We start from the raw sequence: 26,878 nt of genomic DNA on the forward strand, positions 1-26,878 counted from the left end.
TTACCTGTGCTAAAGATATCCAGCAGTGATTCAGCAGAGGTGAGCAAGATGGCCCAGACCTCATCCTCCTCCAGTGGCCCTCCTCTAGCCTCCAGCACTTCAGCTAGGGTCACAAATGTGCTGCTCATCCTGTACACTCACAGGACACACTACTGAGCATATAGAATCTAGCTCACTAAATGGAGGCAGGTGGAGATAAGAGAAAGAAGAAGGTGCATGTGGATTATGAGTATGATGTGGATGATGGAGGCAAAAAAAAAAAAATCAGTTTTCATCAGCATCATTGCTACCAGCAAAGTATATTTGAAAGTTAGCATTTACATGTTTTTATATTAAGCCTTTTTCAAAGAAGACAGATAGGATATTTCAATAATACCTGTTTACTCCAAGCTTGCTCACTAGATTTAGTTACCTGGCATTTTACCACACATTATTTCTCTGCATCCCTTTAGACGCTTATTGTGGTCCACTTGACATGTCTTCACTTTTCATACTTTAATGTCATAAACTCTTCCTTGAATTTCAAACAGTACACATACAGTGTGGGCACTGTACTACTGTATATACATATATACAGTATGTATGCTAGATCATTTTTAAACTAGATAAACATATTGTCTAACTTGCATATAAAATGTTTTAGCAGCTTTCAGTGAAATTAATCATTATTTTCAACACAATCTACTTCATTAAGTGTTTAAAAAACCTTGGCTGAACATAACCACATTGCATTTACCACTCGATTCCACTTACATCATATTTATTGAAGATAGAAGGTCCAGGAACTCTCATGCAAATCAAAGATAATGGATTCTAATGTAAAAATAATATTATAAATATTAATTTATGTTCTTCTAACTAAACATGCAAAAGATTAGCCTTTATAACATAAAACCATGGTTTAATTAATTTATTTATTTTTGCAAATAAGAATATGGTTTACTTTATTAAGTTTTGTTTCTTAATTTCTAACTTAACATTCAGAAATACAGCCTTGCCAGTTGAATTGTGACTCTTACCTTCTTTTTTTTTTTTTTGTCGAGGACTAAAGAAAAATCTATGTGATGCATATTTACAGTGTAGATAATTGATAATTACAAAGTGCGACATAAATTTGAATCCTGACACTTATTTAATGCACTTGCAGTGAATGAAATGGATAAAATACTATATATATTCCAAAGCATATCCCTCTATTGGTTATTGAAATTGGTGTTTGATACAATCCAAAGCAATAAGGCCAACATCATTGCTTTCCTGCCAAATTTAATAGACCGATAAACATGTTTCCTCAAAAATGAACAGCAATCACAAACAATTACTTCACTGTTTCTGCTACAGTATACCAAAAACATGTTGAAGTATGGCTGTAAACACAAGTCCAGTGCAAAAGTCACTACTGAATACTGCGTATTTTTTTTAGTAGTTGATGACTGCTACACTATAAGTTTCATAAAACACCTAAAATGCTTTTTTGCTTGTTTGTTTACTCTAGGCTACTTAATTGTAAAAGTCGCTGGTTTATATAATGTTTAAGCAATGCATTTGAAAAGATTTTACCTTGTTTATTTCCATGTCTGTTAAAGTTCCTTTGTTGATGTTCATGAAACAGGACTACAGTCGCTAATCCACTTGCTCCAGCACGCTTTGTTTACCTTCTGTTACTAAGAACACACAACATACAGATGTAGGACTACTAAACTTTCTATACTTTGCCCTCATTGCACCTCTAAAATACTATAATTTACAAACATTTATATACAGATATATAGGCATATCTATGTCTGTATCTTGTGGTGTGTAGAATGACTGTGACTCTACACAGTTTTGGCACTGTATTTACTGCCACTATAGTTAGAATACTGCCATAAGAACTCAATTGGATTAAACCGAGTCTGAGGATCCCTGACTGCAGCCTTCTGTTTTCTGTTTCACTGACAACATGGTGACTGTGGGAGTAATTTGTAACATTATCATTTAGGATATCTCTCATTGTATGGAGAGAGAGAGGGGGTGCTATTGCTGGGACATGCAATGTCTTTTAATTGGAGAAGACCAACAACATATTTAGTGTAAATTAGGTAAAGTAGGAAATAAAATGGTCAAATATTGAATGTTAACATATTGATTGAAAAACTACAAATGTTTTATTATTAGTAAAGAACATTATTATTATTTTTATTATTATTATTATTATTATTATTATTATTATTATTATTATTATTATTATAAGTAGTAGTAGTAGTAGAAGGAGTAGTAGAAATAGAAGTATTAGTAGTACTAAAAGTAGTAGTAGAAGTAATAGAAGTACTAGTAGAAGTAGTAATACTAATAGTAGTGGATACAGTAGTATGACTATATTATTGACAGACCTGGTTATGTTTGGCTGTGAGTCAGTGGTGCATGATGCTACAGAAACAGAAATTTTCCCATCCATCCATCCATCCATTCATACATACATACATACATACTTATATACATACATACATACATACAACCCCAATTCCAAAAAAAGTTGGGACACTGTGTAAAATGTAAATAAAAACAGAATGCAATGATTAGCAAATCTCGTAAACCCACATGTTATCCACAATAGAACATAGAAAACATATCAAATGTTTAAATTGTGTAAATGTACCATTTTAAGAAAAAAATAGGTAATTTTTTATTTGATGGCCACAACATGTCTCAAAAAAGTTGGGAGGGGTGCAACAAAAAGCTGGAAAAGTATGTGTTACTAAAAAGAAACAGCTGGAGGATAATTGGCAACAGGTCAGTAGTATAATTGGGTATAAAAAGAGTATCTTAAGGAGGCAGTCTTTCAGAAGTAAAGATGGACAGTATATCTGCAAAACCTGTGAAAAACTGCATCTACAATTTGGGGATAATATCATCAAAAGATTTGGAGAATCTGGAGAAATCTCTGTGTGCAAGGGACAAGGGTGAAAATCAATTTTGCCTGCCCGTGATCTTCGGGCCCTCAGGCGGCACTGCATTAAAAACAGGCATGACCATTCCATTCTTTAATGGAAATCACTGCATGGGCTCAGAAACGGCTCTAGAACTCATTGTCTGTGAACATTTGCCATCCACAAATGCTGGTTAAAGCTCTATCATGCAAGAAGCCATATGTGAACATAATCCAGAAATGCTGCCATCTTCTCTGAGCCAAAGCTCATTTAAAATGGACTGAGGCAAAGTGTAAAACTGTTCTGTGGTCAGACTAATCGAAATTTTAAATTATTTTTGGAAACCATGGACGCGCATCCTCTAAACTAAAGAGGACAAAAGAAGAGAGGGACCATCCGGCTTATTATCGGCACTCGGTTCAAAGGCCTGCATCTCTGATGGCATGTGGTGCATTAGTGCCTATGGAACGGTCAGCTTGCACATCTGGAAAGGCACCATCAATGCTGAAAAGTACATACAGGTTTTAGAGCAACATATGCTTCCTTCCAGATTCCATCCCATCTTACTGGGGCAGAGACTCTGCCTCTCTAAGATACTCTTTTTATACCCAGTCATGTTACTGACCTGCTGCCAATTAACCTAATTAGTTGCAAAATGTTCCTTCAGCTGTTTGTTTTTAGTAACACTTACTTTCCAGCCTTTTGTTGCCCTGTCCCAACTTTTTTGAGACGTGTTGCGACCATGAATTAAAAATGACCTTACTTTTTCCTTAAAATGGTACATTTCCTCAGTTGAAACATTTGATATGTTTTCTATGTTCTATTGTGAATAACATATGGGTTTATGAGATTTGCAAATCACTGCATTCTGTTTTTATTTATATTTACTTACATTTTACACAGTATCACAACTTTTTTGGATTTGGGGTTGCACATATATACACATGGAAGTGGAGCCTATCCAGGCAATACCTTGCAGGAGAATTCACGGCAGATTACGGAGTATGGCCAGCCGGTTGACCAGGTCTAGGAAGAGTCCTGATTCCAAACTTCTTCCATTTCACAATGATGGAGCTCACTGTACTCCTGGGAACATTCAAAGCTTTAGAAATATGGTTTTCTACCCTTTGATCATAGAGATCTACAGACAGTTCGCTCTACTTCATGGTTTGGGTTTTGGTCTGACATGCACTGTGAATTGTGGGACATAATACACACAGGTGTTTACCTTTCTAAATCCTGTCCAATCAATTGTATTTTGCACAGGTGGGTTTAAGTCAGGTTCTAGAGACATCTCAAGATAATCAGATGAAATAAGATTTGCACCTGAGCTCAATTTGGGGTGCCTTAACCAAGGTTCTGAATACTTAGCTAAATGAGAAATTTTAGTTTTCAATTTTTAATACATTTAAAAATATATATATGGCCAAAAAAATAAATAAGAATAAATACATAAATAAATAAATACAGTCCATTTAAAATGAAATACCTAACAGAATATAACGTGCGTATAAACTGAAGGGGTCTGAACACTTTCTGAACCCACTGTAGCTACAGTATATGATTGACAGGCCTGCTTGGCTGTGAGTCTGGGTGCGCGTGATGCCACGGAAACGCGGAGATTCGGTGACGTAGAGCGCAATGTCGCGTGCGCTGCATGCAAGGCCTGTCAGAGCTAGGAAGCGGTGTGTATGCGGTCAGGTCATGGTTTTTTCAGCCGAGCAACCACATACTCGTTAGCTGTTTGCGTTAAAAGCTTCGTTTGCACGCATTTACATGTTCCGTGGATATTAATATAGAAGGGAATAACTGGAGTTGAATTCCCGGCAGGTAAGCGAGCGTTTTACACGGTTTAAGGCGGTATTGTTTGGCTGTGGGGGAGGGTGTCTGCATACAGCACACAGCTGATTTCGCCTTCTCACCACTGAACAACGCGGCAAGCTTTCCCTTCTGGAGCATGGAAATACAATGCGCTTAAACACAACATGCTGCGTACACAAACAGGTTTATTCTCAAGACGGCTTTCGGTAGATACAGTGGTTTGTTTTCAGGCTAGCTAGGCTAGTTGACAATGTGCTAAAGGTGCCATTCAGTCAGCTGCACTTCCAGCATCTTTACTGTTCAGTTCAGCGTAATCCCACGGTTACCATAATAACACCCCTTAATTTGGCATATTTGTGTCTGTACATGTTCAGAACATGCAAAGAAAATGCAAAAGAGAGAGAAAGAAACGGACTGCTTTCTTTTCAGTCTAAAGCCTGACAGGATTGAATGGAGTGGGACAGTTTAAGTTTAATCCAGGTTGTAGCTTTCCAGTTCAGGACGCCTAAAATCCCCAACAAGCAAGGAGCGTGTCGATTTATCGAACCGCTCATTAAACCGGTTTTCACTATTGAAGACGGTATTATGCATATATGCATACTGTTCTTACTGTCATTTTCCTGCTGTTTTACAAAACAAGCTTTCTTTAGGTTGGTTGGTGATGGTTGACATTTATTAAGAAATGCATTGGTCTCCAGTATAAATAATCTACACTTCGCCTGACCCGTAGTGTCTGAACATAGTATGTCAGTTCAATCAGTCCAGGATAGCACATGTTTTATATAGAACAGATTATGCTCGCTATTCACTAGTAGTGAAATGATCCTACTCTGTTTTCATACACATAGAAAGGTGAATTTGTATGAATTGTCCAGCATTTAAATAAATAATTAAATACATGATCATATCTTTCTGGCTCATTGGCTGCTCTGTTTTTTTATGTTTGTGTGTATTAATGTGTATTAATGTTTTCATTTGAAGGCCATTAAAGGAAGCTGTTGTCTTTCTGGTAATGTAACGTATGAATTTTTAGATAAAGAATATTTGTTGTTTTATGGTTGAATCTGTTCGTGCGTTTTGAAGGCTTTGTTTTGACAAAAAGCTTACAGCAACTCGTGACTATTCTGTGCTGAGCAGACATTTCATCCTGTTGCTTCTTGCCAAATTCATTATTTTCTTTAAAAACAGGATGCTATGCGTCGCCGCTCCCGGGCTAAACCTCCGTACTGAGTCTATCATTCAGCGCAATATTACAATCTGTAATACACAAAGTCTAATGTTGCCTTTTTTTTCTCTGATGGATAATCCACAATATTTCATTGCTTGCGGTATAGGTACATAGACGTGTGTTGTATGAATGATCAGACATCAGTTTGCCAGGACGTCACCATGAATAAAAACAAAAGGGAGAAGGAATTCTACAGTATAGATGTGGGGGATTCAACGTTCACAGTTCTGAAGCGTTATCAGAACCTGAGGCCAATCGGCTCGGGAGCACAGGGAATAGTCTGGTATGTTCTCACTCCTGAATATCCGTTAGCAATTACATAGTAGAACAGCATAGATCATTGACCATTTGTTTGATATTTGCCCAATGTGTCCTTTTTATTCCCTTGTAGTTCAGCATATGACCAACATCTTGAAAGAAACGTAGCTATTAAGAAACTTAGCCGGCCCTTTCAGAATCAGACACATGCCAAGCGAGCATACAGAGAGCTGGTGCTAATGAAGTGTGTCGACCATAAAAATGTAAGTGAGTTTCAGGAAATGAATCTATATAAATTCTTGATGGTGAATTCTGTTGTGTTTTTACTATACTATTGTTTTTGTATATTTTATATAGTTGATGTTAAAGTATGATTATCTTTACATTTCCAGATTATCGGCCTTTTAAATGTATTTACACCACAAAAAACGTTAGAAGAATTTCAAGATGTGTGAGTATACTGCAGAATGCTAACAATGTTCAAAAATGACCAGCTATCGTGTAGACTCTCAAACAGCTTATCCTTGTTTAGTACACTGAAGGTGAGAGAAAACTGGACCACTGCCTAATCGACACAACATATTCTCTCTCTCTCTCTATCTCTTTCTGATACACATGCTCACACGCACACACACACGCACACACACCCCTCCTCCTCCTCCTCCTCCTTCTCCTCTCTCTCTTGTCTCTTGCACCCCCTTCCCCCATTCCGCCCTCTTTTGCCACTCCCTCTCTCTCCTACCAACCCACCGACAGTTACCTTGTAATGGAGCTGATGGATGCCAACCTTTGCCAAGTCATTCAGATGGAGCTTGACCACGAGCGGCTGTCCTATCTGCTGTACCAGATGCTGTGTGGAATTAAACACCTCCATGCGGCAGGGATCATCCACAGGGTCTGTGCTCTATTGCTTAAAAGGAAACACAGTCATTCGGAGCCAGCGTTGCACTGATAGCAAAAAGCTTAATAATCAGTTAAGGTGAGGGTGGGGGAGGGGCAGCATCCTCCGAGCATAAGACAAAAAGCTCGAGCTCGTCCTGCTTGCTGCTGCTGCTGCCGCTGACTGCATTGCGCTGGCAAGGCAGGAACGTGCTGAGAGGAATCAAGGAGAGAAGTGATCCGTCCTGAGTGAACACTTCTCATCTATCACACATGATCAGGGAGCACCGATCGATTTTTCTTTTTCTTTTTCCTAAGCATAATTTAGTCTGTTTATCTAATAGGAATATGTAATAGGAAATGTTTAAGGGTAAATTATATCATAGCAAGGTCATTTGTTTTCTGTATTAATAAAACCTGCATACACTATAAACTGCTCACTGATTTGATTGAATCATCAGCAGGGAATTTCAAGCATATTTGTACAGTAATTAAAGCCCACAGACAAACACTGTTTTTTGTCAGGTGGTTAACAGGCAAAATTATTATAAACAGCTTCCATCCACTATCTAATCACTATTCTTTTCCAGCAACTTAAAATTAATTTCTAATTTATTTCAAGGGGAGAATGCATGAAACACCTCCTGAAGCATGATCCCATCCACAGCTCCAGGCAAATCCTAATAATTGTTAAGCAAATAAGAAATGAATTATTTACAGTTAACTCAATTTGTTGTTCACAGTGCATTATTACCCAAATCATATATAAATACACACATACCTCGATAGGAACACCTGCACACCTGCTTGTTCATGCAATTATTCAATCAGCCAGTCATATGGCAGCAGCACAGTGTATAAACTCATGCAGATAAATGATTTCACATCAACTTACCGTTCACCCAGTATAGCTGTATCAGACGTTTCCCACTGGCAGACCCAGGACCTGCTGGAGACATTATATCCAGTCCATGCAGGATTTCGTGGAGTTTTTTTTGGTGGTGGTTGTGGCCAAAAATGCTTGAATTTTCTGCAGCTTATTTAATTAATTAATTTATTTATTATAAACTTGCGATGCAACTTGCAGAGTTTTTTGTGCTTTTTTGTGGAAAGCTACTTGAATTGACAAAATTGCAGTTGTGCGAAATTGTTTTGCAGATGAGACCTTCTGGGCTGTGGCTGAATGTGTGTTGTGATGACGTCACATGATGCGTCTTGGCCCAAATCTGTGGAAAATCTGCAGTGATTTTGAAAAATTGTTAGCTCCTCCGAATATTGCGGCATTTGTCTGATTTTCTAAGCTGGTAAATTGTGGCCATAACTGGAGGCATGTGGTCGGCAACAATACTTGGATAACAATTCAAACAATGCTCAATTACTGTTAAGGGCCCCACACCATTATACCACCACCACCAGCCTGAACTGTTGACACAAGTAAAGTTGGGTCCTGGATTGTGTGCTAGTTTCGGTATGCCTGTACCCACTGTAGCCTCAGATTCCTGTTCTTGGCTGATAGGAGTGGAATCTGGTGTGGTCTGGCCATTCTCCTCTGACCTCTCTCATCAGCCAGGTCTTTTAGCTTATGGAACTGCTGCTCACAGTTTTTCTGTTTTTTTTTTTGGTTTGTTTTTACAATTGAGTGTAAACTCTAGAGATCATTGTGCATGAAAATCCCAGGAGATTAGCAGTCTAAGCGAGCATAAATGCCCTACTCTCTGTCTGGATAGGATGTGTTAGAGGGCTTTCCTCTGAGTATGTCCAGCTGCCCTTTGTTGTAGCATGTGCAGCAGTTTGAAAAGATATAGTGACTGACTTCATGTGTTATCCCTCATGCCCCCTGGTTGGTAGTGGTTGTGTGAGAGGTGAGAACTAGCTAGTTGGTGGGAATTGGCAATCACTAAAGTTTGGAGAAAATGGGGAAACAATAACACAAATCTATCAGTCCATATAATCAGAGTTAACCACCCAAGATAGATCCTAGACAATGTGTAACCAATAAATGCAACTGATTGGTTGCAAAGGTTAGTCAACTGTAGATTAAATGTTGATGTGTGCACTTTACTTTGTATACACTGGATAAACTTTACCTTGCAATCCTGTAAGTGTTTTTCTTTAACACTGCAGGATCTGAAACCTAGTAACATAGTAGTCAAGTCAGACTGTACCCTAAAGATCCTGGACTTTGGCTTGGCCCGGACAGCAGCCACTGGTTTGCTGATGACACCATATGTGGTGACCCGCTACTACAGAGCCCCTGAAGTCATCCTGGGAATGGGATATCAAGCCAATGGTGAGTACTGCTGACAAGCTTTTGAATGCCTGACTGGCATTTATTGCAAATGCTTAGCTGCAAACATCATTCTCACCTTGCCTGTCTCATGATGCACTCTTGTGTTTTTTAACATTCATATAAAATTATGTTTTGCTTAAAAAAAAAAATTTGCTTTTATAATTCCAGGAAGTCAAATGTGTTATGAATGAAACCAAATAACTAACAGCTACTCCTTCACACAGATTTGCTTTTTAACCACCTTCTCTCTTTCTTTCTGCTACAAACAATTAGTGGACATTTGGTCAGTGGGCTGTATTTTGGCAGAAATGGTTCGTCACAAAATCCTTTTCCCAGGAAGGGACTGTATCCTTGCATGCTTTACAGTATTTAAAGGAGAATTTTTTAGATGAAAAGTTGATCAGTTGATTTGTGTGTGTGTGTGTGTGTGTGTGTGTTTGTGTGAAAAAAAAAAAAAAATATAATGTTTATATATATATATATATATATATATATATATATATATATATATATATATATATAAAATATAATTTATATATATATATATATATATATATATATAAAAAATTTAATTATTATTATTTTTTACTGAAACAGACATAGAGATACTTCAATGTTTTCAGCTATAAAACTAGTGTTTATGTATTCTGTGTACTTTTGGGACTGTATAGCTAATGGGGCAAATACTATATTGATGACCCTGATACCATAACTCAGTATGCTTGGTATGTTAGTCTTTTCCATCTGGGAGTTTCCATTTGGGGTCAGAGTGACTAGTAGTAAAGGGTGTTGATGAGGTGTTGATGAATTCAAGACTGGTTTCTCATGGCTCGCATGTTTGACTGTCAAGATCACCGTGTTATTGGATAGGAGTCTCAGCACGAAGAAAAAAAAATACATATTGTGTTTGTTACACGGAGAGTGAAATTTAATTCTACCACTATCCTAAATATGCTGTACTCTTCCATGTAGTTGAAATAAATGTGGTTATATGAATGAGTTGAGGACAACATTATATATGAGTTGCTGGTTTGTGAGGCTTTTTAACATTTGATAGAAGCTGATTGTAGGTGCTTAAAATTTATGTGTTATTTTATTCACTGTTTTGGCAGCACTTGCATCTTCATTATTTTCACCCTTGTATTTTCCCTTCCCTCATTTCCTGTCCTAGGTCTGTCTGTTTTTAGTTATGTGTTGCATGCTAATTTAATTTTCATTTCATTTTTTCAGTTGATGTCTGGTCTGTTGGCTGTATCATGGCTGAAATGGTCAGAGGTAGTGTGTTGTTTCCAGGCACTGATCGTATCCTTACCCATCATTCATTGTTTGTTTTTATGTTTTTTACACACCACATTCACACCGAGAGCAAAAAAGTCTAAAATATCTAGGATTGGATTATCACAAACAAAACAAATTGATTCTTAATTTATAATAGCTTTAGTCAACTATTAGGTTAGATTTCATTTAAAGTGCAGGCAGGAATGTTTGTGAACTTCAGTCATTCATTTCTTCATGTATGTCCAGAGCTTGTTGGTCCCTTTTCAACCCTCCATTCTTTCCTGTGCACACTGCATTGTTGTTGTTGTTGTTGTTGTTGTTGTTGTTGTTTTTTAATCATGTGATATCCAAGATATTGATCAGTGGAACAAAGTCATTGAGCAGCTGGGGACCCCATCCCAAGAGTTCCTAATGAAACTCAATCAGTCTGTAAGGACATATGTGGAGAACCGGCCTCGCTATGCCGGATACAGCTTTGAGAAGCTTTTCCCTGATGTTCTTTTCCCTGCTGATTCAGATCACAACAAACTCAAAGGTAATATGTGGTTTAATAGATCTGCATGTCATGGGTTTTCACTTGGGATAGGTGCAAAATTAAGTACTTCAGCTCTTTTAAGTTCATCCATGTAAATGTCTGAATGAATCTAAAGGCATGTGACAGGCACTGTGCATGTGAAACAAGCAGGCGCTGACTGAATGTTTATCTCTGTTTTAGCGAGCCAGGCTCGAGACCTGCTTTCCAAAATGCTAGTTATAGATGCATCCAAGCGCATCTCGGTAGACGAGGCTCTACAGCACCCCTACATTAACGTGTGGTATGATCCAGCTGAGGTTGAGGCTGTGAGTATACTCACACACACACAGAGTATTAAGTCATTGCTCTCTAGTGGAGAGTGCTATTATAAGAGTAATTTTTTTTTTTTTTAAATCCCAACCATTACTCATTCATTCACCGGTGGTTTTGTGTAGTCATGCATATCCTGATTATTTCCTCATATAACTTGTTTTCTATTTGTGCATGTTACAGTCAGTAAAATGGCAAATTGTGCTGGGTATAAAAATATGAAGTTAAGGATATTCAGCATGTGTTAGTAAATAAGTAATAGTAATAAAGTATTCACTAGTCATTTTTGAATGAAGAGAAGCTAGTGAGGTAAATATAAAAAAATTATTATTATTATTTTTTTTAAACTATAACCAATGGGTGGCACAGTGAATGTTGACACCTCACAGCTCCAGGGTTCTGGGTTCTGTCCACAGTTTGGGTTACTGTCTGTGTGGAGTTTTGCATGTTCTCCCTGCATTTGCGTGGGTTTCCTCTGGGTTTTCTGGTTTCCTCCTACTGCCCAAAAACATGCAGGTAGGCAGATTGGCTACACTAAATTGTCCCTATGTGTAAATTTGTACGTGTATGTGTGTGCCCTGCCATGGACTGGCATCCCATCCCAGGATAATGGGGTTACTGTAGATAAATGAAGAAATAAATGAATACTGTAACCAAAGTGTGTACTTTTGCTGTCTTATTTTTTTTCAGCCCCCTCCAATGATCACTGACAAGCAGTTGGATGAAAGGGAGCACACAGTGGAGGAGTGGAAAGGTGGCATCAGCCTCTATTCCTTTTTCACACTTAAACTTCTATGAAATCCGATGACGGGGAAAGTACCAGAAGTTCAGTATGAATATCATTTGCGCTCAGTCAGAAGCCTGTCTGATGAAGTCACTTGAATGTGTTAATGACTCCCTCAGGCATGTTTAAATGGCTTGTGCATGCTACTAAATTTAGAAAGACAGATATTTTGTCACACGTGGGATTGTATTCTTTGGCAACTTGCACCTTGCCCGCTTCCATGACGTGTCTGTGTGCCTGACTATTTCCCTCTATCTATATCTATGTCATTTTGCATCAGAGTTGATTTATAAGGAAGTGCTGGACTGGGAGGACAGGATGAAGAACAGTGTGATCCGTGGCCAGCCACCTCCTCTAGGTTAGTTAAATTGATTTTCTTCTACAAAAAAAAAAAAAAAAATTATGAGTCTGTTGAGTAAAAGCACTATTATGTTAATGCAATATATTTACCCATTGAAACATTAATATTAAGGGTGTATCAATGCTAATATTGGTAACAATCTACTTTAAAAAAAAAAAGTTCAGATACTAACATGCAATATCATGTGTTACTGTCTGACATAATCTTTCTGTACAAATTCACAATCCTAAGCATTCAAAGTATAGGAGACTGCAAACTGTGCGCTACAAAAACATCAAGTGTAGGAACTACAGCATCTTCCTACAATACAAGTAACCTGATAAAACATCTTAAATATAAAAGACAGAATGAGGAGGTCATTGCTAACAGCACACAGCAGCACTAGCACTAGCCAGTGTTGCACCAAACAAAATATATTGTTCTTTATGATTGGTCATTTGCAATGAGGGTTTCTGACGCAATTAAATTTACTTACAGTTGTAAAGATGTGAAGTAGAAAAAAAAAATGCTCTTCTGCACTGTAACCCCACTCGACTCAAGGAGACTAATGTAACTAGATAATGCACTTCGTTTAAAACCAACTAGCTAATGTTATGAAGAATGAGCTGGGGAAACTGAGCTAAATAAAGTTTTCTGAGATGTCTGTAATTGATTAATACTAAATAGGTTACTCATTTTGGTACTCTGTGTCACAAAGTAACGAAAACATGTAGTAGTCTGAAAAGAAATGGTGTTGATGCATCTCTAATTTCTAAATATACTATGCCCTCATTAAACTTAGTAATACAATATTCATACAGTATTACAGTATCAGTAGTACAGAGGCTGCATGTATTGATGTCTGACTGATGTGTGTGTTTCTCATAGCACAGGTGGAGCAGTAGTCAATGGCTCGCCTCAGGCTTCCTCTTCCTCCTCCATCAACGATGTGTCCTCCATGTCTACAGAACCCACCATGGCGTCAGACACAGACAGCAGTCTGGAGGCCACAGCCGGAGCGCTGAGCTGCTGCAGATGACTATCACCTTCCCCTGGAGCATCGCTGTGTGTCGCATGGTATCAGATTTAGGCCAGTCAGTTTTGCTTTTCTTAATGCTTGTCCTTTTAAAGGCCTTTTTTTTATCTATATTTGTATTGGGTAAAGAAGGTTTGCAATGCAAAGGCAATGTAAATACACATGGAGTTATAAGTGTGTATGGGTTGGTGTTATTTGCTTCCTCCCTAAATACTGCAATATTCCATCGTCATTTATTCTCCCATCAAGAAGCTCCAGCAGCACCTAACTACTGAATGTGAGTACTTTTAACATGCTCACTGAATTCTTCCTTTAAAATAACATATTGGTGTAGAATGTAAAGACTAAATTGTAAATATATATTTTTATTTATTTTATTTTACTTTATATATGTGTGTGGGTTTTATGTTTGAGTGGATATATCTGGGGCTACAAGCTTCCTTATACTATTTTGATCCTTAGGTAGTGGATGTAAAATATTAAATAGTGCATAAACTGCTATCAGTGGAGTATAACTATTTAATTTCCGTTGTTTTGAGATGGTTTCATCTACTTGGTGGTTTCTACAGCTCTGACCCAGAATTTGTTTCTTTTATTTGTACATTTTTGTTTTTTGTTTTTTTTTAGAGCAAAATTGTTTATGGCATCCGGAGCTACTTCATGTATACAGTACGAAGGTTATAACGAGGCTGCATGGATCCTTAGTTTGGCCTTTGCTCTGCAATTTCTTTTTTCTTTTTGATTGTGGCAGAGAATGACACTGAGATATTATGGCTTTCAGAATCATTATTCCCAATTTTGGTACCAGATTTGAACTGTAATTCACATTTGACATTTACTGGATATTTAATCCAGTTTAAACAGTATTAAAGGTAGTTCTCTTATACTTGAAATGCTGTCCTGCATTGAATGTGGAGTAGGTCATTGTGAATCAAGGAAAGTATTCTCATTTTTGTATGCAAAATCTATTTATAGTTCATGACGTCTGCTGATTATTTTTGTGAAATGTAACAAAAAATATTTCAATGTTCTTTAAAGGTATTTTTATTTATATTTTTGGAAATGATGGAAAGGTTTGTAATGACCGGTGCTGTAAAAATAAGTGTGTAGTGTATTAAGTATGTCAGTTGCATTAGCTGCTTCTGTACTGCATTACAGAAGTGTTTTACATTAATTGCTGAACGTTTGAGCTGTGTGTGGGAATTTCTTCTTCTTTCCTAAAGAATTTTTATTTCTTCTTTAAGAAAAATAAGTTGTCTATGAATTAATGGTTATGAATGTTAGTGAGACGTTTAGTCCGTTTTCTTTCTAAAAAGAAAACCCTTGAAACAGGTTTTGGGTTTACATCATTTCTAATTTTAAGTGCTCTTATGACTGTGATGATAACTCTAAATGACCCATTGGAAATTCTTAACTGTTATAGTTTAACCTGGAAATAAATTGGAATTTGCACAAAAGCATGTATTACATTAACAGGGGACAGAGCAGGATCAGCTTCAGTAGAATTTGAACTACCTCACGCTTAACATTTTAGTTTCTCATGAATGTGAATTTTAGCATTAGTGTTTGTTTGTTTATTTATTTATTACAAAAGTCATCATTGTTACAATGATAGCTGGGAGTATATAGATTTGTGTGAATGATTATGTATGTAGTATGTAACACCGTGTCGTTTTAAATTGACGAGTGATTTGCTACCACGACCCTCATTAGGATAAAGTGGAACTGAGTATGATTTGCTCTCTCTCGTTTTGTTCGTTCATGTAGAACACTATTTCATATCCTTCCCTATAAGTAATGAGAATCCTGTCATTTACATTTTTCTTTCTGAGATGGAGTTTAAAGTTGTTGTGGGCCATGTAGTTCTTTTTACTGATAACCCAGTCTGAACCTTATACTGTATATGAGCCCACTTCATTAAACTTTCCCATTTGATCTGGATACTTGTAGCATTTATGGAAATCTTACACTAGCCACTAAATATAATCATACACAGCTTGGACATTTCTCCAACTACATGGACTGCTAACGGAGCTAAGTTGAGAATGCAAAATAGCCATTATCAGGAAGACCGCATCGGAAGTATGATCATGACTTGGCGATGATGGTTAGTTGCTGTAGAACGCTCCACACATGCAGTTATATGTAAAGGTCATCAGTGTGTACCACATCATTAGATTGCACTGGCATTCAACAGTGTTGTAACCACTGCAAATAAATACATCAAAAAATAATTTGTGTTTGTGATCATTTCACTTTTGCTACATGAATGTGTTCGAGATTTGTTGCAAGTGCACATGACAGGATATCCTGCATTTGTATTTACTGAAATGTACAATTATAATTTGTACATTTAATATTTTGTTAAATTTAGAAAGAAAACATATATACAGTAGTAACTAAAATGTGTTTTACAGTTCTTTCGAGGTAGGTGACACATTCCTAAGTGCAAATTTTGTCAAATTGGATCAAGATAAAATTCTTTGGGAACATCTGTGACCATAAAGCCTGTGATGATAACTTTATTATGTTTCCTTTGCTTTCAGTCATATAATGTCAATAACCAATCATACAAAAGCAGTACAACCTCAATTTTGGCACTTTCGTGAGGGGAAAGCACAATAAGATTTTAACTTTACAAGTCATTCACATTAATTTCTGCCTTTTATATACCAAAAAACAGTATGTTTATTCAGTGTGTTTTTTTCCCAACAACACCTGAGAAATAAGTTATACATCAATAATCCTTTTAACCGTGGCAACCTCATTAATGCTAAATGTATTTTTTTTTTTAAAAGGAATAAATATACAAACTCCACTAGAGTTTATTTGTTGGTCTTTCCACCAGTCTTCTCAAAAATGCCCTTTTAGCAAACTGTGTTTCACTTTACAGTAAAGGGATTTGATAAACGAGGTGGGAAGTGTAACAATCATTGACTAAACCAGTAACCATTTGCCACTGTATATTTCTTTAAGACTGGACATCCATAGGTATTTTGTGGTCATGGACTTGAAGTAACAAAACTGTAAAGGAGTTAGGAAATGTGGAGCTATGAGATCATATGTAATGCCTCATCTGTGGTTAAACTGTATTTTCCCAATACCATGCATCAACACAAAAGGCACTATCATGGAAATAATCTGTCTTATGAAAATCATTGAGAGTAGGCAACCATAATTACAGCAACTGCAAACAATCAGTGATATCATGCTTTGGTATCGTCTGTGCACACTGGAAGCAAAGTGATTGAGACGCCGGTGATGGAAATTATAATTTAAACATATCCTAAAACTTCAGGCTGAAGTTTGAGGGGAAAAATAGATTTGCTACTAATAGATAAGAGTTGATCAAGTTGCTGCAATGGAACAGCTTGAAATTGCCTCAGAATACCCATGATACATGAGTATAGAGATTTAAAAATGCATCTAATGTGGAGTCACATTTTCTTTGTCCTTGTCCCCATCGTTAGATCTCCTAAAGTGGAGAAGAACTCCTCCATCTCGTTCTGCAGTAGTCGGTTCCGGTTCTCTGCATCCTCACGGGCTCGCTCGGAGTTCCGCAGTTTAATTTCCAACATTCTGTACTTCTTCCTCTCCTGGTCTAATTCCACCTCTAACCTGTCGACCTGCTGAGTCAGCAATTCACTGTTCTCTTCCAGCCTGTTAGAAAAAAGCGTGGTGAGGTAGGGAAGACTCATACTCATACAAGCATGTGTTCATTAATTATACTTCTTTACAGTCAGGGTAGCACACACTATTGTGTCCTAGATACTGTGATGAGATGCAAAAAATAATAATAATAATAATAATTCATTTTAAAAAATAATAAATGACTTTAAAAACTTGCTTGAAAACATGGACTATTATTTCCTCTTTAAACTGCTGTTCAAGCAACATTTAGACCAACTGAACCCACTTACAGGAAATGCTAACTGACTATTTGGTATGCATTCTGGATATATTATCTGTAGCCCAGATGACCATGACTGATTTATGTCACTATGCTGTGCTTTGCAGTCCTTATCTCTATCTCTTGGATGTCCAGTCCTGGATGACGACGTTGGGAACATTTCATAATTTAGGTTACTATACTCAAGAACACAAAGGCTCTACCTTATTACAAAGATGTGTTTCTCTGTAATTCTTCCAAACCTAAGCTCTTAAAAAAGGTTCTGTTTTTGCATTGTCCCTCTGAAGGAACCCTGTTAGGATGCAAGAACCCTTAAAGAACCATTCAAGAATGCTTTAATAGCAATTTTTATAAGGGTTTATTGAAACTGTGTACATACATAAGTATTCACCCCCTTGAACTGTTCCACAGTTTCTAGTGTTACATCCTGGAACTGATGTGGACTTAGCTAGACGTATACACTATATGGCCAAAAGTTTGTGGGCCCCTGACCATCACACCCAGATTTAGTCCCCCTTTGCTGTTATAATAACCTCCACACCTATGGGAAGGCTTTCCACTAGGTTTTGGAGCGTGGCTGTGCAGATTTTCTCAATTAGTCACAAGGGCATTCCAGTTCATCCCAAAGGTGTTCAGTGGGGTTGAGGTCAGGGCTCTGTGCAGGCCACTTGAGTTCTTCTACTCCAACCTTGGCAAACCATGTTTTTATAGAGCTCATTTTGTGCACTGGGGCATTGTCATGCTAGAACAGGTTTGGGCCTCTTAGTTCCAGTGAAGAGGAATCTTAATGCTACAGTATACAAAGACATCCTGTCCAATTGTATGCTTCTAATTCTGTGGCAACAATTTGGGGAAGACCCACATATGGAAGTGATGGTTAGTGATGGTTCCACAAACTTTTGACATAATGTATGTAACTTAACCAGTCACTGACTTGACTGTTCATAACTTTGGCTCGGACTTGTTTTGATAACACATTGGTCTTCAGGATGCTATTTATTTAGGTTCTCTGGGGGCTTCCAGGAACAAGTATTGAGTCTCCAAGGTGTACTCTATTTAACTAATTATGTGACATCTGATGGGTTGTACCAGAACTAATATAAAAGTTTCACAACAGTGAGGGTAAATACTTATGCATTCACAAATGTAACTGTTTTATTTAAGTAATAATATTGTAAATTAAAGTCCATTTCAGTTTCAGGTTGTAACACCACAGAAGGTAAAAATTTTTTTTTTTTTTTTGGGGATACTTATGCAAGGCATTGTACATCTGAATCTTGAAAGACCCATGGAGATTGACCTAATCTTGACTATCCACTGATTCTTTTAGCTCTTTGGGTTCTGCAATACGTTTAAGACTACATTAAATAAAAATAAACACAATATCACTGACAGCTACCACTTGTAACTCTCATGAATGATTAACTATTACATAAGTCTATTTTTTGATCTGAGTACAATTCATTTTTGAATAAATGAATAAAAATCGAAGCTTTCCTACTTACCTCCGTATTCGGGCTTCATAATTAATTTTTTGTTTCTTCAGCTCGTTCTTCAGTTCAGTTATAAGGCTGTTAAGAGCTTGTGAGTTGTCATCAGGATCTGTTGATTCATCCACGGTATCATCCACATTCCCATACTCACTGCATCCTGTGCTGCTTACACACAATTCCAGTGCTTCACTACTTTCTGTGATGTCTTTCTCTTCCACCCTTGTCTCTACCCACTTGTCCTGGTCTGAGCTCAGTGCTGAAGGCTCGCTACTCACTGAGTTCACTACCGATATCTCACAGGAGGAAGTGGACCAGGGCGAGCTGGCCACACTGGGCACACTCACGCTGGAAACAGTTACGTTGTCATAGGTGGAAAGGCGATGAGACAGCACTGAGTCCTTGCCCACACGCTCTCCCGACGATGTGCGCCGATGGCTTCTCAGAGATGACAGGCCATTCATCAGCCAGTTCCCACTGTTCGATACGTCCACAGATGAGCCTCCAATCTTAGGCAGCTGAGCCCGTGTACTGCTGCTTTTAAAAGAGTATTTCCATGAAGGGAGAGATTTGGTCTGTTTGCTTGGGCTGACCGCAGGCCCAGCTTTTCCCTGAGGTGCCTGTTTTGCATTATTGGGCATGCCCATGTTTGTATCCAGAGATATGGCACTGCCACACATGTGGTCAGGAAGGCTAGGTGTCTGACTAGAAGAGGGGCAGTGCTGTATTTCATCCTCTGATTCCCAAGCTACCATGCCACGCTGGCCCTGAGCAGGTGCCTTGCTCTGCTTTGAGGACATCTCAACCTCTGTGCCTCCATAAAGTCTCTCATGCTCGCTGATCAGTACTGTCATGAGGTGCTGCACCTGAGAGGTTCCTGAAACAGCCTCAAATGTTAGCTTTTCATTATTTCATTATCTCTCATGTCATTTATTGCTTCTAATGCAGGTTAATGATCCACTAATGTTTCAGATTCTCAAACGTTTAAGTACTGTACTATATTTTACTTAGTGAGGTCAGGCAATTACTATATTTCTATAGAAACAACTAGCACAGAGACGTGCATGCTGGACACTCCACATGAACAGAATAACAAAATGTGTAATTGTAGATATGGTGAAGTTTTCTGTAAGAGGCCTTTTATTTAGCATTTTTGGAATAATTCTCCAGTGTTACTGGTTTGTATCGGAGGCAACACTGCTTTCTGACACAAGTTTTCTGACATGGGAAAGTCTTCAGTACAGATGACTTTGCACAGTTAAAGCTGGTGGGAGAATGTTGCTATAATGTGAATGAATAACAGAAACGTGTTACACAGCAATAAATGTCACTATAAATGGATGAAAAGTATAACATCATTCTGCAATAATTTAAAACCTTGTTAGCATTGGCAAGTTGCTGTGGTGTAAGAGGAAAATAACACCACCCTGATGCTCCATATTTTCCTATAACAGCCCACCTTTTAATGTTTTATTCCTTGCATAACATAATTCATCATTAATTAACTGCCAAAACATAAAACTGTAGTATTTCCCAACTGGGCCTTAAGTTGCATCCCCAAACCTAGCTTAATTAAATGCCTCCAGTCAGTAATAGCTTCTTGTTTTTTTCTATTTAAAATGCTTACATTATTTGTTATTACATATGATTCATTCTGGCATACTCCAAAGCAAAGGTCACCAAAACATTGTTTGCCTTACCCTCCATCATTGAAACAGGATCCTCCATTTTTGCTCTGAGGATATTTGGCCCAAATACTGTTGCAAGGTTCTGAACACTCATTTTATTTTCATTTGCATAAGACTGGACTTCATCCAAGAATCTAAAATATATCATGAAAATACTGGCTTAAAAGATCATGTAACATTTGGAGAAACTTATAAATACATTTGTATGCTAACCATGGTTACTTATCTGACTTTGTTGGCTTACTTGCAAATGTACTTCAGCAGGTTGTAGTTGGCTTGAGGAAGAGTGCTCACCTGCTTTGCCAGCTCACTGAGGCCCTTTAACAGGAATGTAAAAGCGTGCTAAGTTTGGAATTACACTCATGTTTGAAAAGCAATGCTCTCTGTGACCTCCTCTCTACCTTCCAACGTGCATATTTATGAACTGAAATAAATGACAATGTAAAATGGACAAAGGTAATCTGATAACATTAATGACCATGTCTCACCACTTCCTCATCTTTGAGCAGTAGCTGGGCACAGGTAAGGAAGTCCTCATATTTGTCGAAGGGGATGACTGGTTCAGGCAGCTCCCTGAGGTACAGCTTCAGCAGAGATGCCACCGTATGAACATCAGTATCGCTGCAAAACATTAAAAATGTTTGTGTAGACCACCAACTGTAGTTTTTTTTTTTTTTTTGTTTGTTTTTTTTTTTAAACAGGTGTACAGTACTGATACGGGGGATTTCCTGCTGCCATAAAGTCTGCTTGTATTGTTTTAAATGGTCATTAGGACAACAATGTGATAACATTGATTAAGATAAACTGGTGTCAGAGACGGAATTTTATTGGCAAGCTCAGCTCTCATCAAAACCTTAACATTGTATAGGATTGATGTTGTACCAGCTGGCCTGTCAGAAATATAATGAAAAGAGCCGTTTCTTGGAATTTATTTTTGCCTTGACTTCATTATTAAATATCTACCCGAAACAAATCTGATTTTCTTTTATTGCTTTAAATTGACCTCAGGCTTTTCTATGTCGCAATTTTAATTTAGTTTCAGCTTTTATTAAAGAGCAGCCACCACAATAAAACAGTTGCCTAATTATTCGATTTGTGTTGCCCTGGTACACTCTTACCACTCTGTCCTTCCAGTCTTCATATGACTTTTTGCCACGTGTGAAATTCTTTATAAGTAACTAAGCAACACGTTCAGTGCGAAGTGAAAGCCTAATTTTTGTGTAAATATTCCACTCGGCAGAAACAGAGCGAGAGAGGGCGAGAGGAGGAGGCATCAATCACTGTAGCCTCTTAACCTCACGACTTTGTTGCTTTGGCTTCCGTTTATTCAATGTTTGCTGCTTGTTGGAGTAAATGGCTGAATGTTTTTCTGGTTTTGTGTGGTGTGTGTGCATGTGCACGTGTACATGTAGAGGTGTTACAGTGTATTCAGTGGACAGGTTGTCCAGCTCCTGCACTAAAAAAAACCCACTGAAGCGGCTCAGACAGGATTAATGAGGCAGGATGTGAATGGTGTGTACACACACACACACACACACACACACACACAGTCCTCAGGTTCACATGGTAATTATACAGACGTCAAAAAGAAATACAAGTATTGTGAATCATCTGTACAACTATGTTGAGTAATGTGATATAAATGGTGTAATAATTCTCACAATACTCCATGTTCTCCAATATTATTCAGTACTGGGTTTGACAAACCATTAGCCTGAGCACCTGTGACAAGCAGACAGGGTTTTGATACTTTCTTGGAAACAAATTGGTATGCATGTTTAAACATTTCATGTGGTTTGTCGCATCTTGATGATGCAACAATAGTGCCATGACTCGTTCTGATTGCCACCACCTGCTGCACTACACACAACTGCCGAGACGGCATCTTTTTTTTTATTGTCGCTACGATTTTTACATTGTGTTCTTTTGCATGCAGATGATCTTGGGAGAATCAGGAACAAGAAAAAGTGAGAGAAAATAAAGATGTTATCTAGACTTGAATAATATATTTGGAGCTGCAACAACTAATCGATAAAATCGATAATAATTGATTATGAAAATCGTCGTCAACGAATCTCATTATCGTTTAGTTGGTCTGCGCGCAGCACGGGACTCATTACGTTACCTCTCTTCTGAAAACACGCATTGGAAAGTAAATACTAAAGTTGTGTACCAAGTGATGTACTATACACTTACACTATGCACTGTATACCATCTAATGTATGAATTTTACAACAGTAATATCATCTCAAATGGAACAGGAGCGTTTTTTTTTACTAACCGAAAGTATAAGCTGTTTCCCAGTCAATGGCACATGACATCATACGCACGTAATGTGTCGCTGCTAGCGTTAGCAGATACCCAGAGTCACCAATAATGACTTTCTTCAGTTTACTGTTTGTCTGCGTTACCTTTTATTCCCAACATGACCTCAGTCACCATCAGATGGAGGCAAAATCGTCAAGTGACTGAGGAAGAAAGTGTGTGACCTATAAGGCATTGGATCATTTTATATTAAACACTGCAGAGAAGGTCAAGCTTTACAAAGCGGTGTTTGTGTAGCATGGACACACGACAGTGCTGCACGAGCACAAACTTATGTTTATATCCAAAATGCTCCACTGTGTGCAAGGGGTGGGGAAACTGGTGCAAGTTGCTTAAAAGGTTTAATTTAATTCCTGTTTATTGTCATTATATGCTGTATTTGCGTGCTTGCAGTGTAAATTCTGTTGTTTATTATAACGGAAGTGATCTATTAGTAACGAGGCCACATTGCTCCTCACTCGCGGTGTAGACGCGATGACGCACAGTGGGAGCGCGAGTAAGATCTGTAATGTCCAATTAAAACTCTATGATCACAAATAAACACAAGTAAAACAATATGTCTATAGGCAGTGAGGAACAGAAATTACAATTGTGCATCCATTAAAATAATGAATAAATACTATTATATAAACTAATAATTATGCATTATTTTTTTTTATGGATGCAAAAGCACTGTATTAAACTGCAGTCCTAAATAAATAATATTTATTCTGCTGTGTGTCTGTGTGTATTGGGCTCTTTTCAATCTTATTGAGTAAAAAGTAGTATAAATTTTAGTCTGAAGTTTATATTTGTAACACATTTGCCCCCCCAGTCTGATTAATCGATTAATCAAATAAATAATCGTTAGTTACAGCCCTAGTGCCAACCCATCTCAGGGCACAAACGCACATGCATTCACACACTGCAGACAATTTGGAAATGCCAATCAGCCTACAGCGCATGTCTTTGGACTGGGGGGAGGAAACCCGAGTACCCGGAGAAAACCCCTGAAGCATGGGGAGAACATGCAAACTCGGTGCACACAGGGCGGAGACAGGATTCCAACCCTTAACCCCAGAGGTGTAAGGCAAACATGCTAGCCACGGTGTACCCTCTTTTGTTGTTTTTCTCCTAAAAACAAACAAACAAAAAGATTCCATAGTTTACAGGCTTTTTGAATGTGACAGTGCTGTGTTGCAGACTCTTTGTTACAGAACATAATACTTAGGTTTGTTATCATGAATCAATCTTAATGCGCTCTCTCAGTTTGTTTGTCGCATTTTGATGCCAGAAATAATCTTTCATATTTTCTGTATGTTTGTGGGTAAAATTGGTGGGGTATAGACAGTTCTACTGTATTGCAATTAGGGCAAAAATAAAAGTTTGAGAGTAATGTTCTGTACTGTTCTTTATGTAAGCCAAGGTTTTTTAACACAAGGTGTATTATTGCCGTCCCTATTTGTAGAAACCTTACAGGTCATGCATGTCAGCCCAAACTACAGGAAATTGCCCTTTACTTGGATTTTTATTCTCTCTCTCAGGCTTTTTCCTCGCTCTCACTGACATACTCTGGTCCCTGTTGTGCCAGAAACATGTTCTTATTACCTGTCTGTTCTAGATGCCAGTTACCCCTTATTTTTTCTCAGAGGACTGGAGAGGGAGAGTGTGAGAGCGCGGGTGAGGGAGGCCGCAAGAGTCTGATAGGGCGGGAGAGGAAGGCCGCGAGAGTGTGAGAGGGCGGGAGAGGGAGAGAGTGAGATGGTGGGAGAGGGAGACCGCGAGAGTGTGACAGGGCGGGAGAGGGAGAGTGTGAGAGGGCAGGAGAGGGAGAGTGTGAGAGGGCGGGAGAGGGAGAGAGTGTGAGAGGGTGGGAGAGGGAGAGAGTGAGAGGGCGGGAGAGGGAGAGTATGATATGGCAGGAGAGGGAGACCGCGAGAGTGTGACAGGGCGGGAGAGGGAGAGTGTGAGAGGGCAGGAGAGGGAGAGTGTGAGAGGGCGGGAGAGAGAGACTGCGAGAGAGTGGGAGGGTGGGAGAGGGAGAGAGTGAGAGGGTGGGAGAGGGAGAGAGTGAGAGGGCAGGAGAGGGAGACCGAAAGAGTGTGGGAGGGTGGGAGAGGGAGGCTGTGAGAGTGTAAGAGGGTGGGAGAGGGAAAGAGTGAGAGGGCGGGAGAGGGAGAGAGTGAAAGGGCGGGACCGCGAGAGTGTGAGAGGGTGGGAGAGAGGGAGAGTGTGAGAGTGCGGGAGAGGGAGAGAGTGAGAGGGCAGGACCGCGAGAGTGTAAGAGGGTGGGATAGGGAGACTACGAGAGTGTGAGACGGCGGGAGAGAGGGAGAGTGTGAGAGGGCGGGAGAGGGAGGCCACGAGAGTGTGAGAGGGCAGGAGAGGGAGAGTGTGAGAGGGCGGGAGAGAGAGACTGCGAGAGTGTGAGAGGGCGGGAGAGGGAGAGTGTGAGAGGGTGGGAGAGAGAGACTGCGAGAGTGTGAGAGTGTGAGAGGGTGGGAGAGGGAGAGTGTGAGAGGGCAGGAGACAAGGCTCTACAGTGACTGAAAAGTACTTTGTGCGACTGTGAAAAAATATATATTCGCACCCATTGCGAGTGACCTGTTCGAAGTTGTATAATACAATCGGAATAAAAACTATCTCCAAAATGTGTCTAGCTACACCACGCAACAGTTACTTTCACACTATCTTTCATCACCTCAGTCAACTGAACAAGTGTGCAAATACTGCAAAGAAGCCATTATGATGACAAGAGTAACTCTATACATCATCTGCTTCAACTTGCCGATCTCACAACCACCATCTTTATTTGATCACGCAAAATGACCTGAACCTGCAACTGTGACATGCTCGTGTAGCCACAGTGGCGTCAGGCGCCAGTAAATTAATAATATTGCTACTGCTACAAGGTGGGTATTAATTCAAACTTCTTTATTAAATAATTCCTCACCAATCATAATCAAGAGTAGTACAAGAGTACTCTAATAGACAGCACATTCACTTCATTTAAACTCACAGTTGTCAGATATCACTAGAAAAGTCAACTCCAGTTTTCATGTTTTGATTTAATCCCACAGAAAACCAATATTATCAGCAGACATGGCAACACTCTACTGGGGGACTGATCTAAATGGAACAACTGATAAACAAACCAAAAAAAAGTAGAGATGCACCCATACCTAAATTTCTCAGCCGAGATAACCGATTATACAGTGATATCGGCCAATACTGATAACTGATACTGATAGTTCTGCCTTTTATGCCTTTTTTTTAATTAATAATAATTAATTTAACAATTCTGAAAAAAATTGTGTTTTATTCTCTCCATTTTAACGAGTCGTCTCACAGTAACAGGTCTCATAAACAGAAAACACATTACTCAAATTAACATTAACACATTAACTAAATTCTAAAGATTAATATAAGTTATTTCTTAACTTATTGAATGTTATTACTTCATATTAACAGAATTAATTGACCGAATTCTAAAAAAAATAAAACTCCTGTTAGGCTCACATTCACTCACCACAAACAAAAGCATTTCTACTTCATTACTGAAAATCAAACTGGTAATATATAATACAAACTTTTTTTATATATTAACATTAACTGGACATGAAATATACTACTCTACAAATATATTTTTCTGTGCTATATATACTTTTTTGTCAAGTCATCTTCATTTAAATCTTTGAACAGTGTGCTGCCGCTTTAATTCAGCGCAAGCAGTGCGGCAAAAATTTTTTGACTCCAGTGTAAAATTTTAGCAGTACTGCAGTTTTGTCATCATTCCACACAAGAGACATCATCTTTACA

General features: G+C 38.4%; 3 protein-coding genes across 6 annotated transcripts in view; 1 reads left to right on the top strand and 2 right to left on the bottom strand.

Annotated features, from left to right (window-relative positions):
* Positions 1–477, bottom strand: part of ptpn20 (protein tyrosine phosphatase non-receptor type 20) — a 34,570-nt gene extending 34,093 nt beyond the window's left edge. The window contains 1 exon segment of the mRNA XM_053620178.1: positions 5–477. Within this exon segment, the coding sequence (XP_053476153.1) occupies positions 5–128 (124 nt within the window). The 5' untranslated portion in view covers positions 129–477.
* Positions 478–4,522: 4,045 nt separating this feature from the next.
* On the top strand, positions 4,523–15,608 carry mapk8a (mitogen-activated protein kinase 8a). 3 transcript variants are annotated; one of them, XM_053621264.1, is made up of 12 exons: positions 4,523–4,739; positions 6,065–6,241; positions 6,350–6,479; positions 6,609–6,667; positions 6,973–7,111; positions 9,220–9,385; positions 10,616–10,687; positions 11,016–11,198; positions 11,379–11,503; positions 12,198–12,261; positions 12,572–12,649; positions 13,525–15,608. In XM_053621264.1, the coding sequence occupies exons 2-12, from the start codon at positions 6,084–6,086 to the stop codon at positions 13,668–13,670; spliced, it is 1,320 nt and encodes a 439-aa protein (XP_053477239.1). In that variant the 5' UTR covers positions 4,523–4,739; positions 6,065–6,083; the 3' UTR covers positions 13,671–15,608. The 3 variants fall into 3 exon arrangements, with proteins under 3 accessions (XP_053477239.1, XP_053477240.1, XP_053477241.1); XM_053621265.1 differs by having other exon boundaries at positions 13,520–13,659; XM_053621266.1 differs by lacking the exons at positions 10,616–10,687; positions 11,016–11,198; positions 11,379–11,503; ... (1 more) ...; positions 12,572–12,649; positions 13,525–15,608 and adding an exon at positions 9,659–9,830 and having other exon boundaries at positions 4,531–4,739.
* A 1,427-nt stretch (positions 15,609–17,035) lies between these two features.
* arhgap22 (Rho GTPase activating protein 22) overlaps positions 17,036–26,878 on the bottom strand; it is a 29,212-nt gene continuing 19,369 nt past the window's right edge. For both annotated transcript variants that reach the window (XM_053621262.1, XM_053621263.1), the window contains 5 exons: positions 21,244–21,376; positions 21,000–21,073; positions 20,768–20,889; positions 19,083–19,944; positions 17,036–17,327 (listed from right to left, as the gene is read on the bottom strand). In XM_053621262.1, coding sequence (XP_053477237.1) covers positions 17,105–17,327; positions 19,083–19,944; positions 20,768–20,889; positions 21,000–21,073; positions 21,244–21,376 — 1,414 coding nt within the window. In that variant the 3' untranslated portion in view covers positions 17,036–17,104. The remainder of the gene's footprint in view (positions 17,328–19,082; positions 19,945–20,767; positions 20,890–20,999; positions 21,074–21,243; positions 21,377–26,878) is intronic.

The sequence above is a fragment of the Ictalurus furcatus genome, chromosome 3, assembly GCF_023375685.1.
Source record: "Ictalurus furcatus strain D&B chromosome 3, Billie_1.0, whole genome shotgun sequence".
In the NCBI taxonomy this organism is placed as follows: domain Eukaryota; kingdom Metazoa; phylum Chordata; class Actinopteri; order Siluriformes; family Ictaluridae; genus Ictalurus; species Ictalurus furcatus.

Excerpts from the sequence above, each read along its gene's own strand:
- mapk8a (XM_053621264.1), top strand. The coding sequence starts at position 6,084 with ATGAATGATCAGACATCAGTTTGCCAGGACGTCACCATGAATAAAAAC. Across the intron at positions 7,112-9,219 it reads CGGCAGGGATCATCCACAGG|GATCTGAAACCTAGTAACAT; the intron begins GTCTGTGCTCTA and ends TTAACACTGCAG. Across the intron at positions 11,199-11,378 it reads AGATCACAACAAACTCAAAG|CGAGCCAGGCTCGAGACCTG; the intron begins GTAATATGTGGT and ends TCTCTGTTTTAG.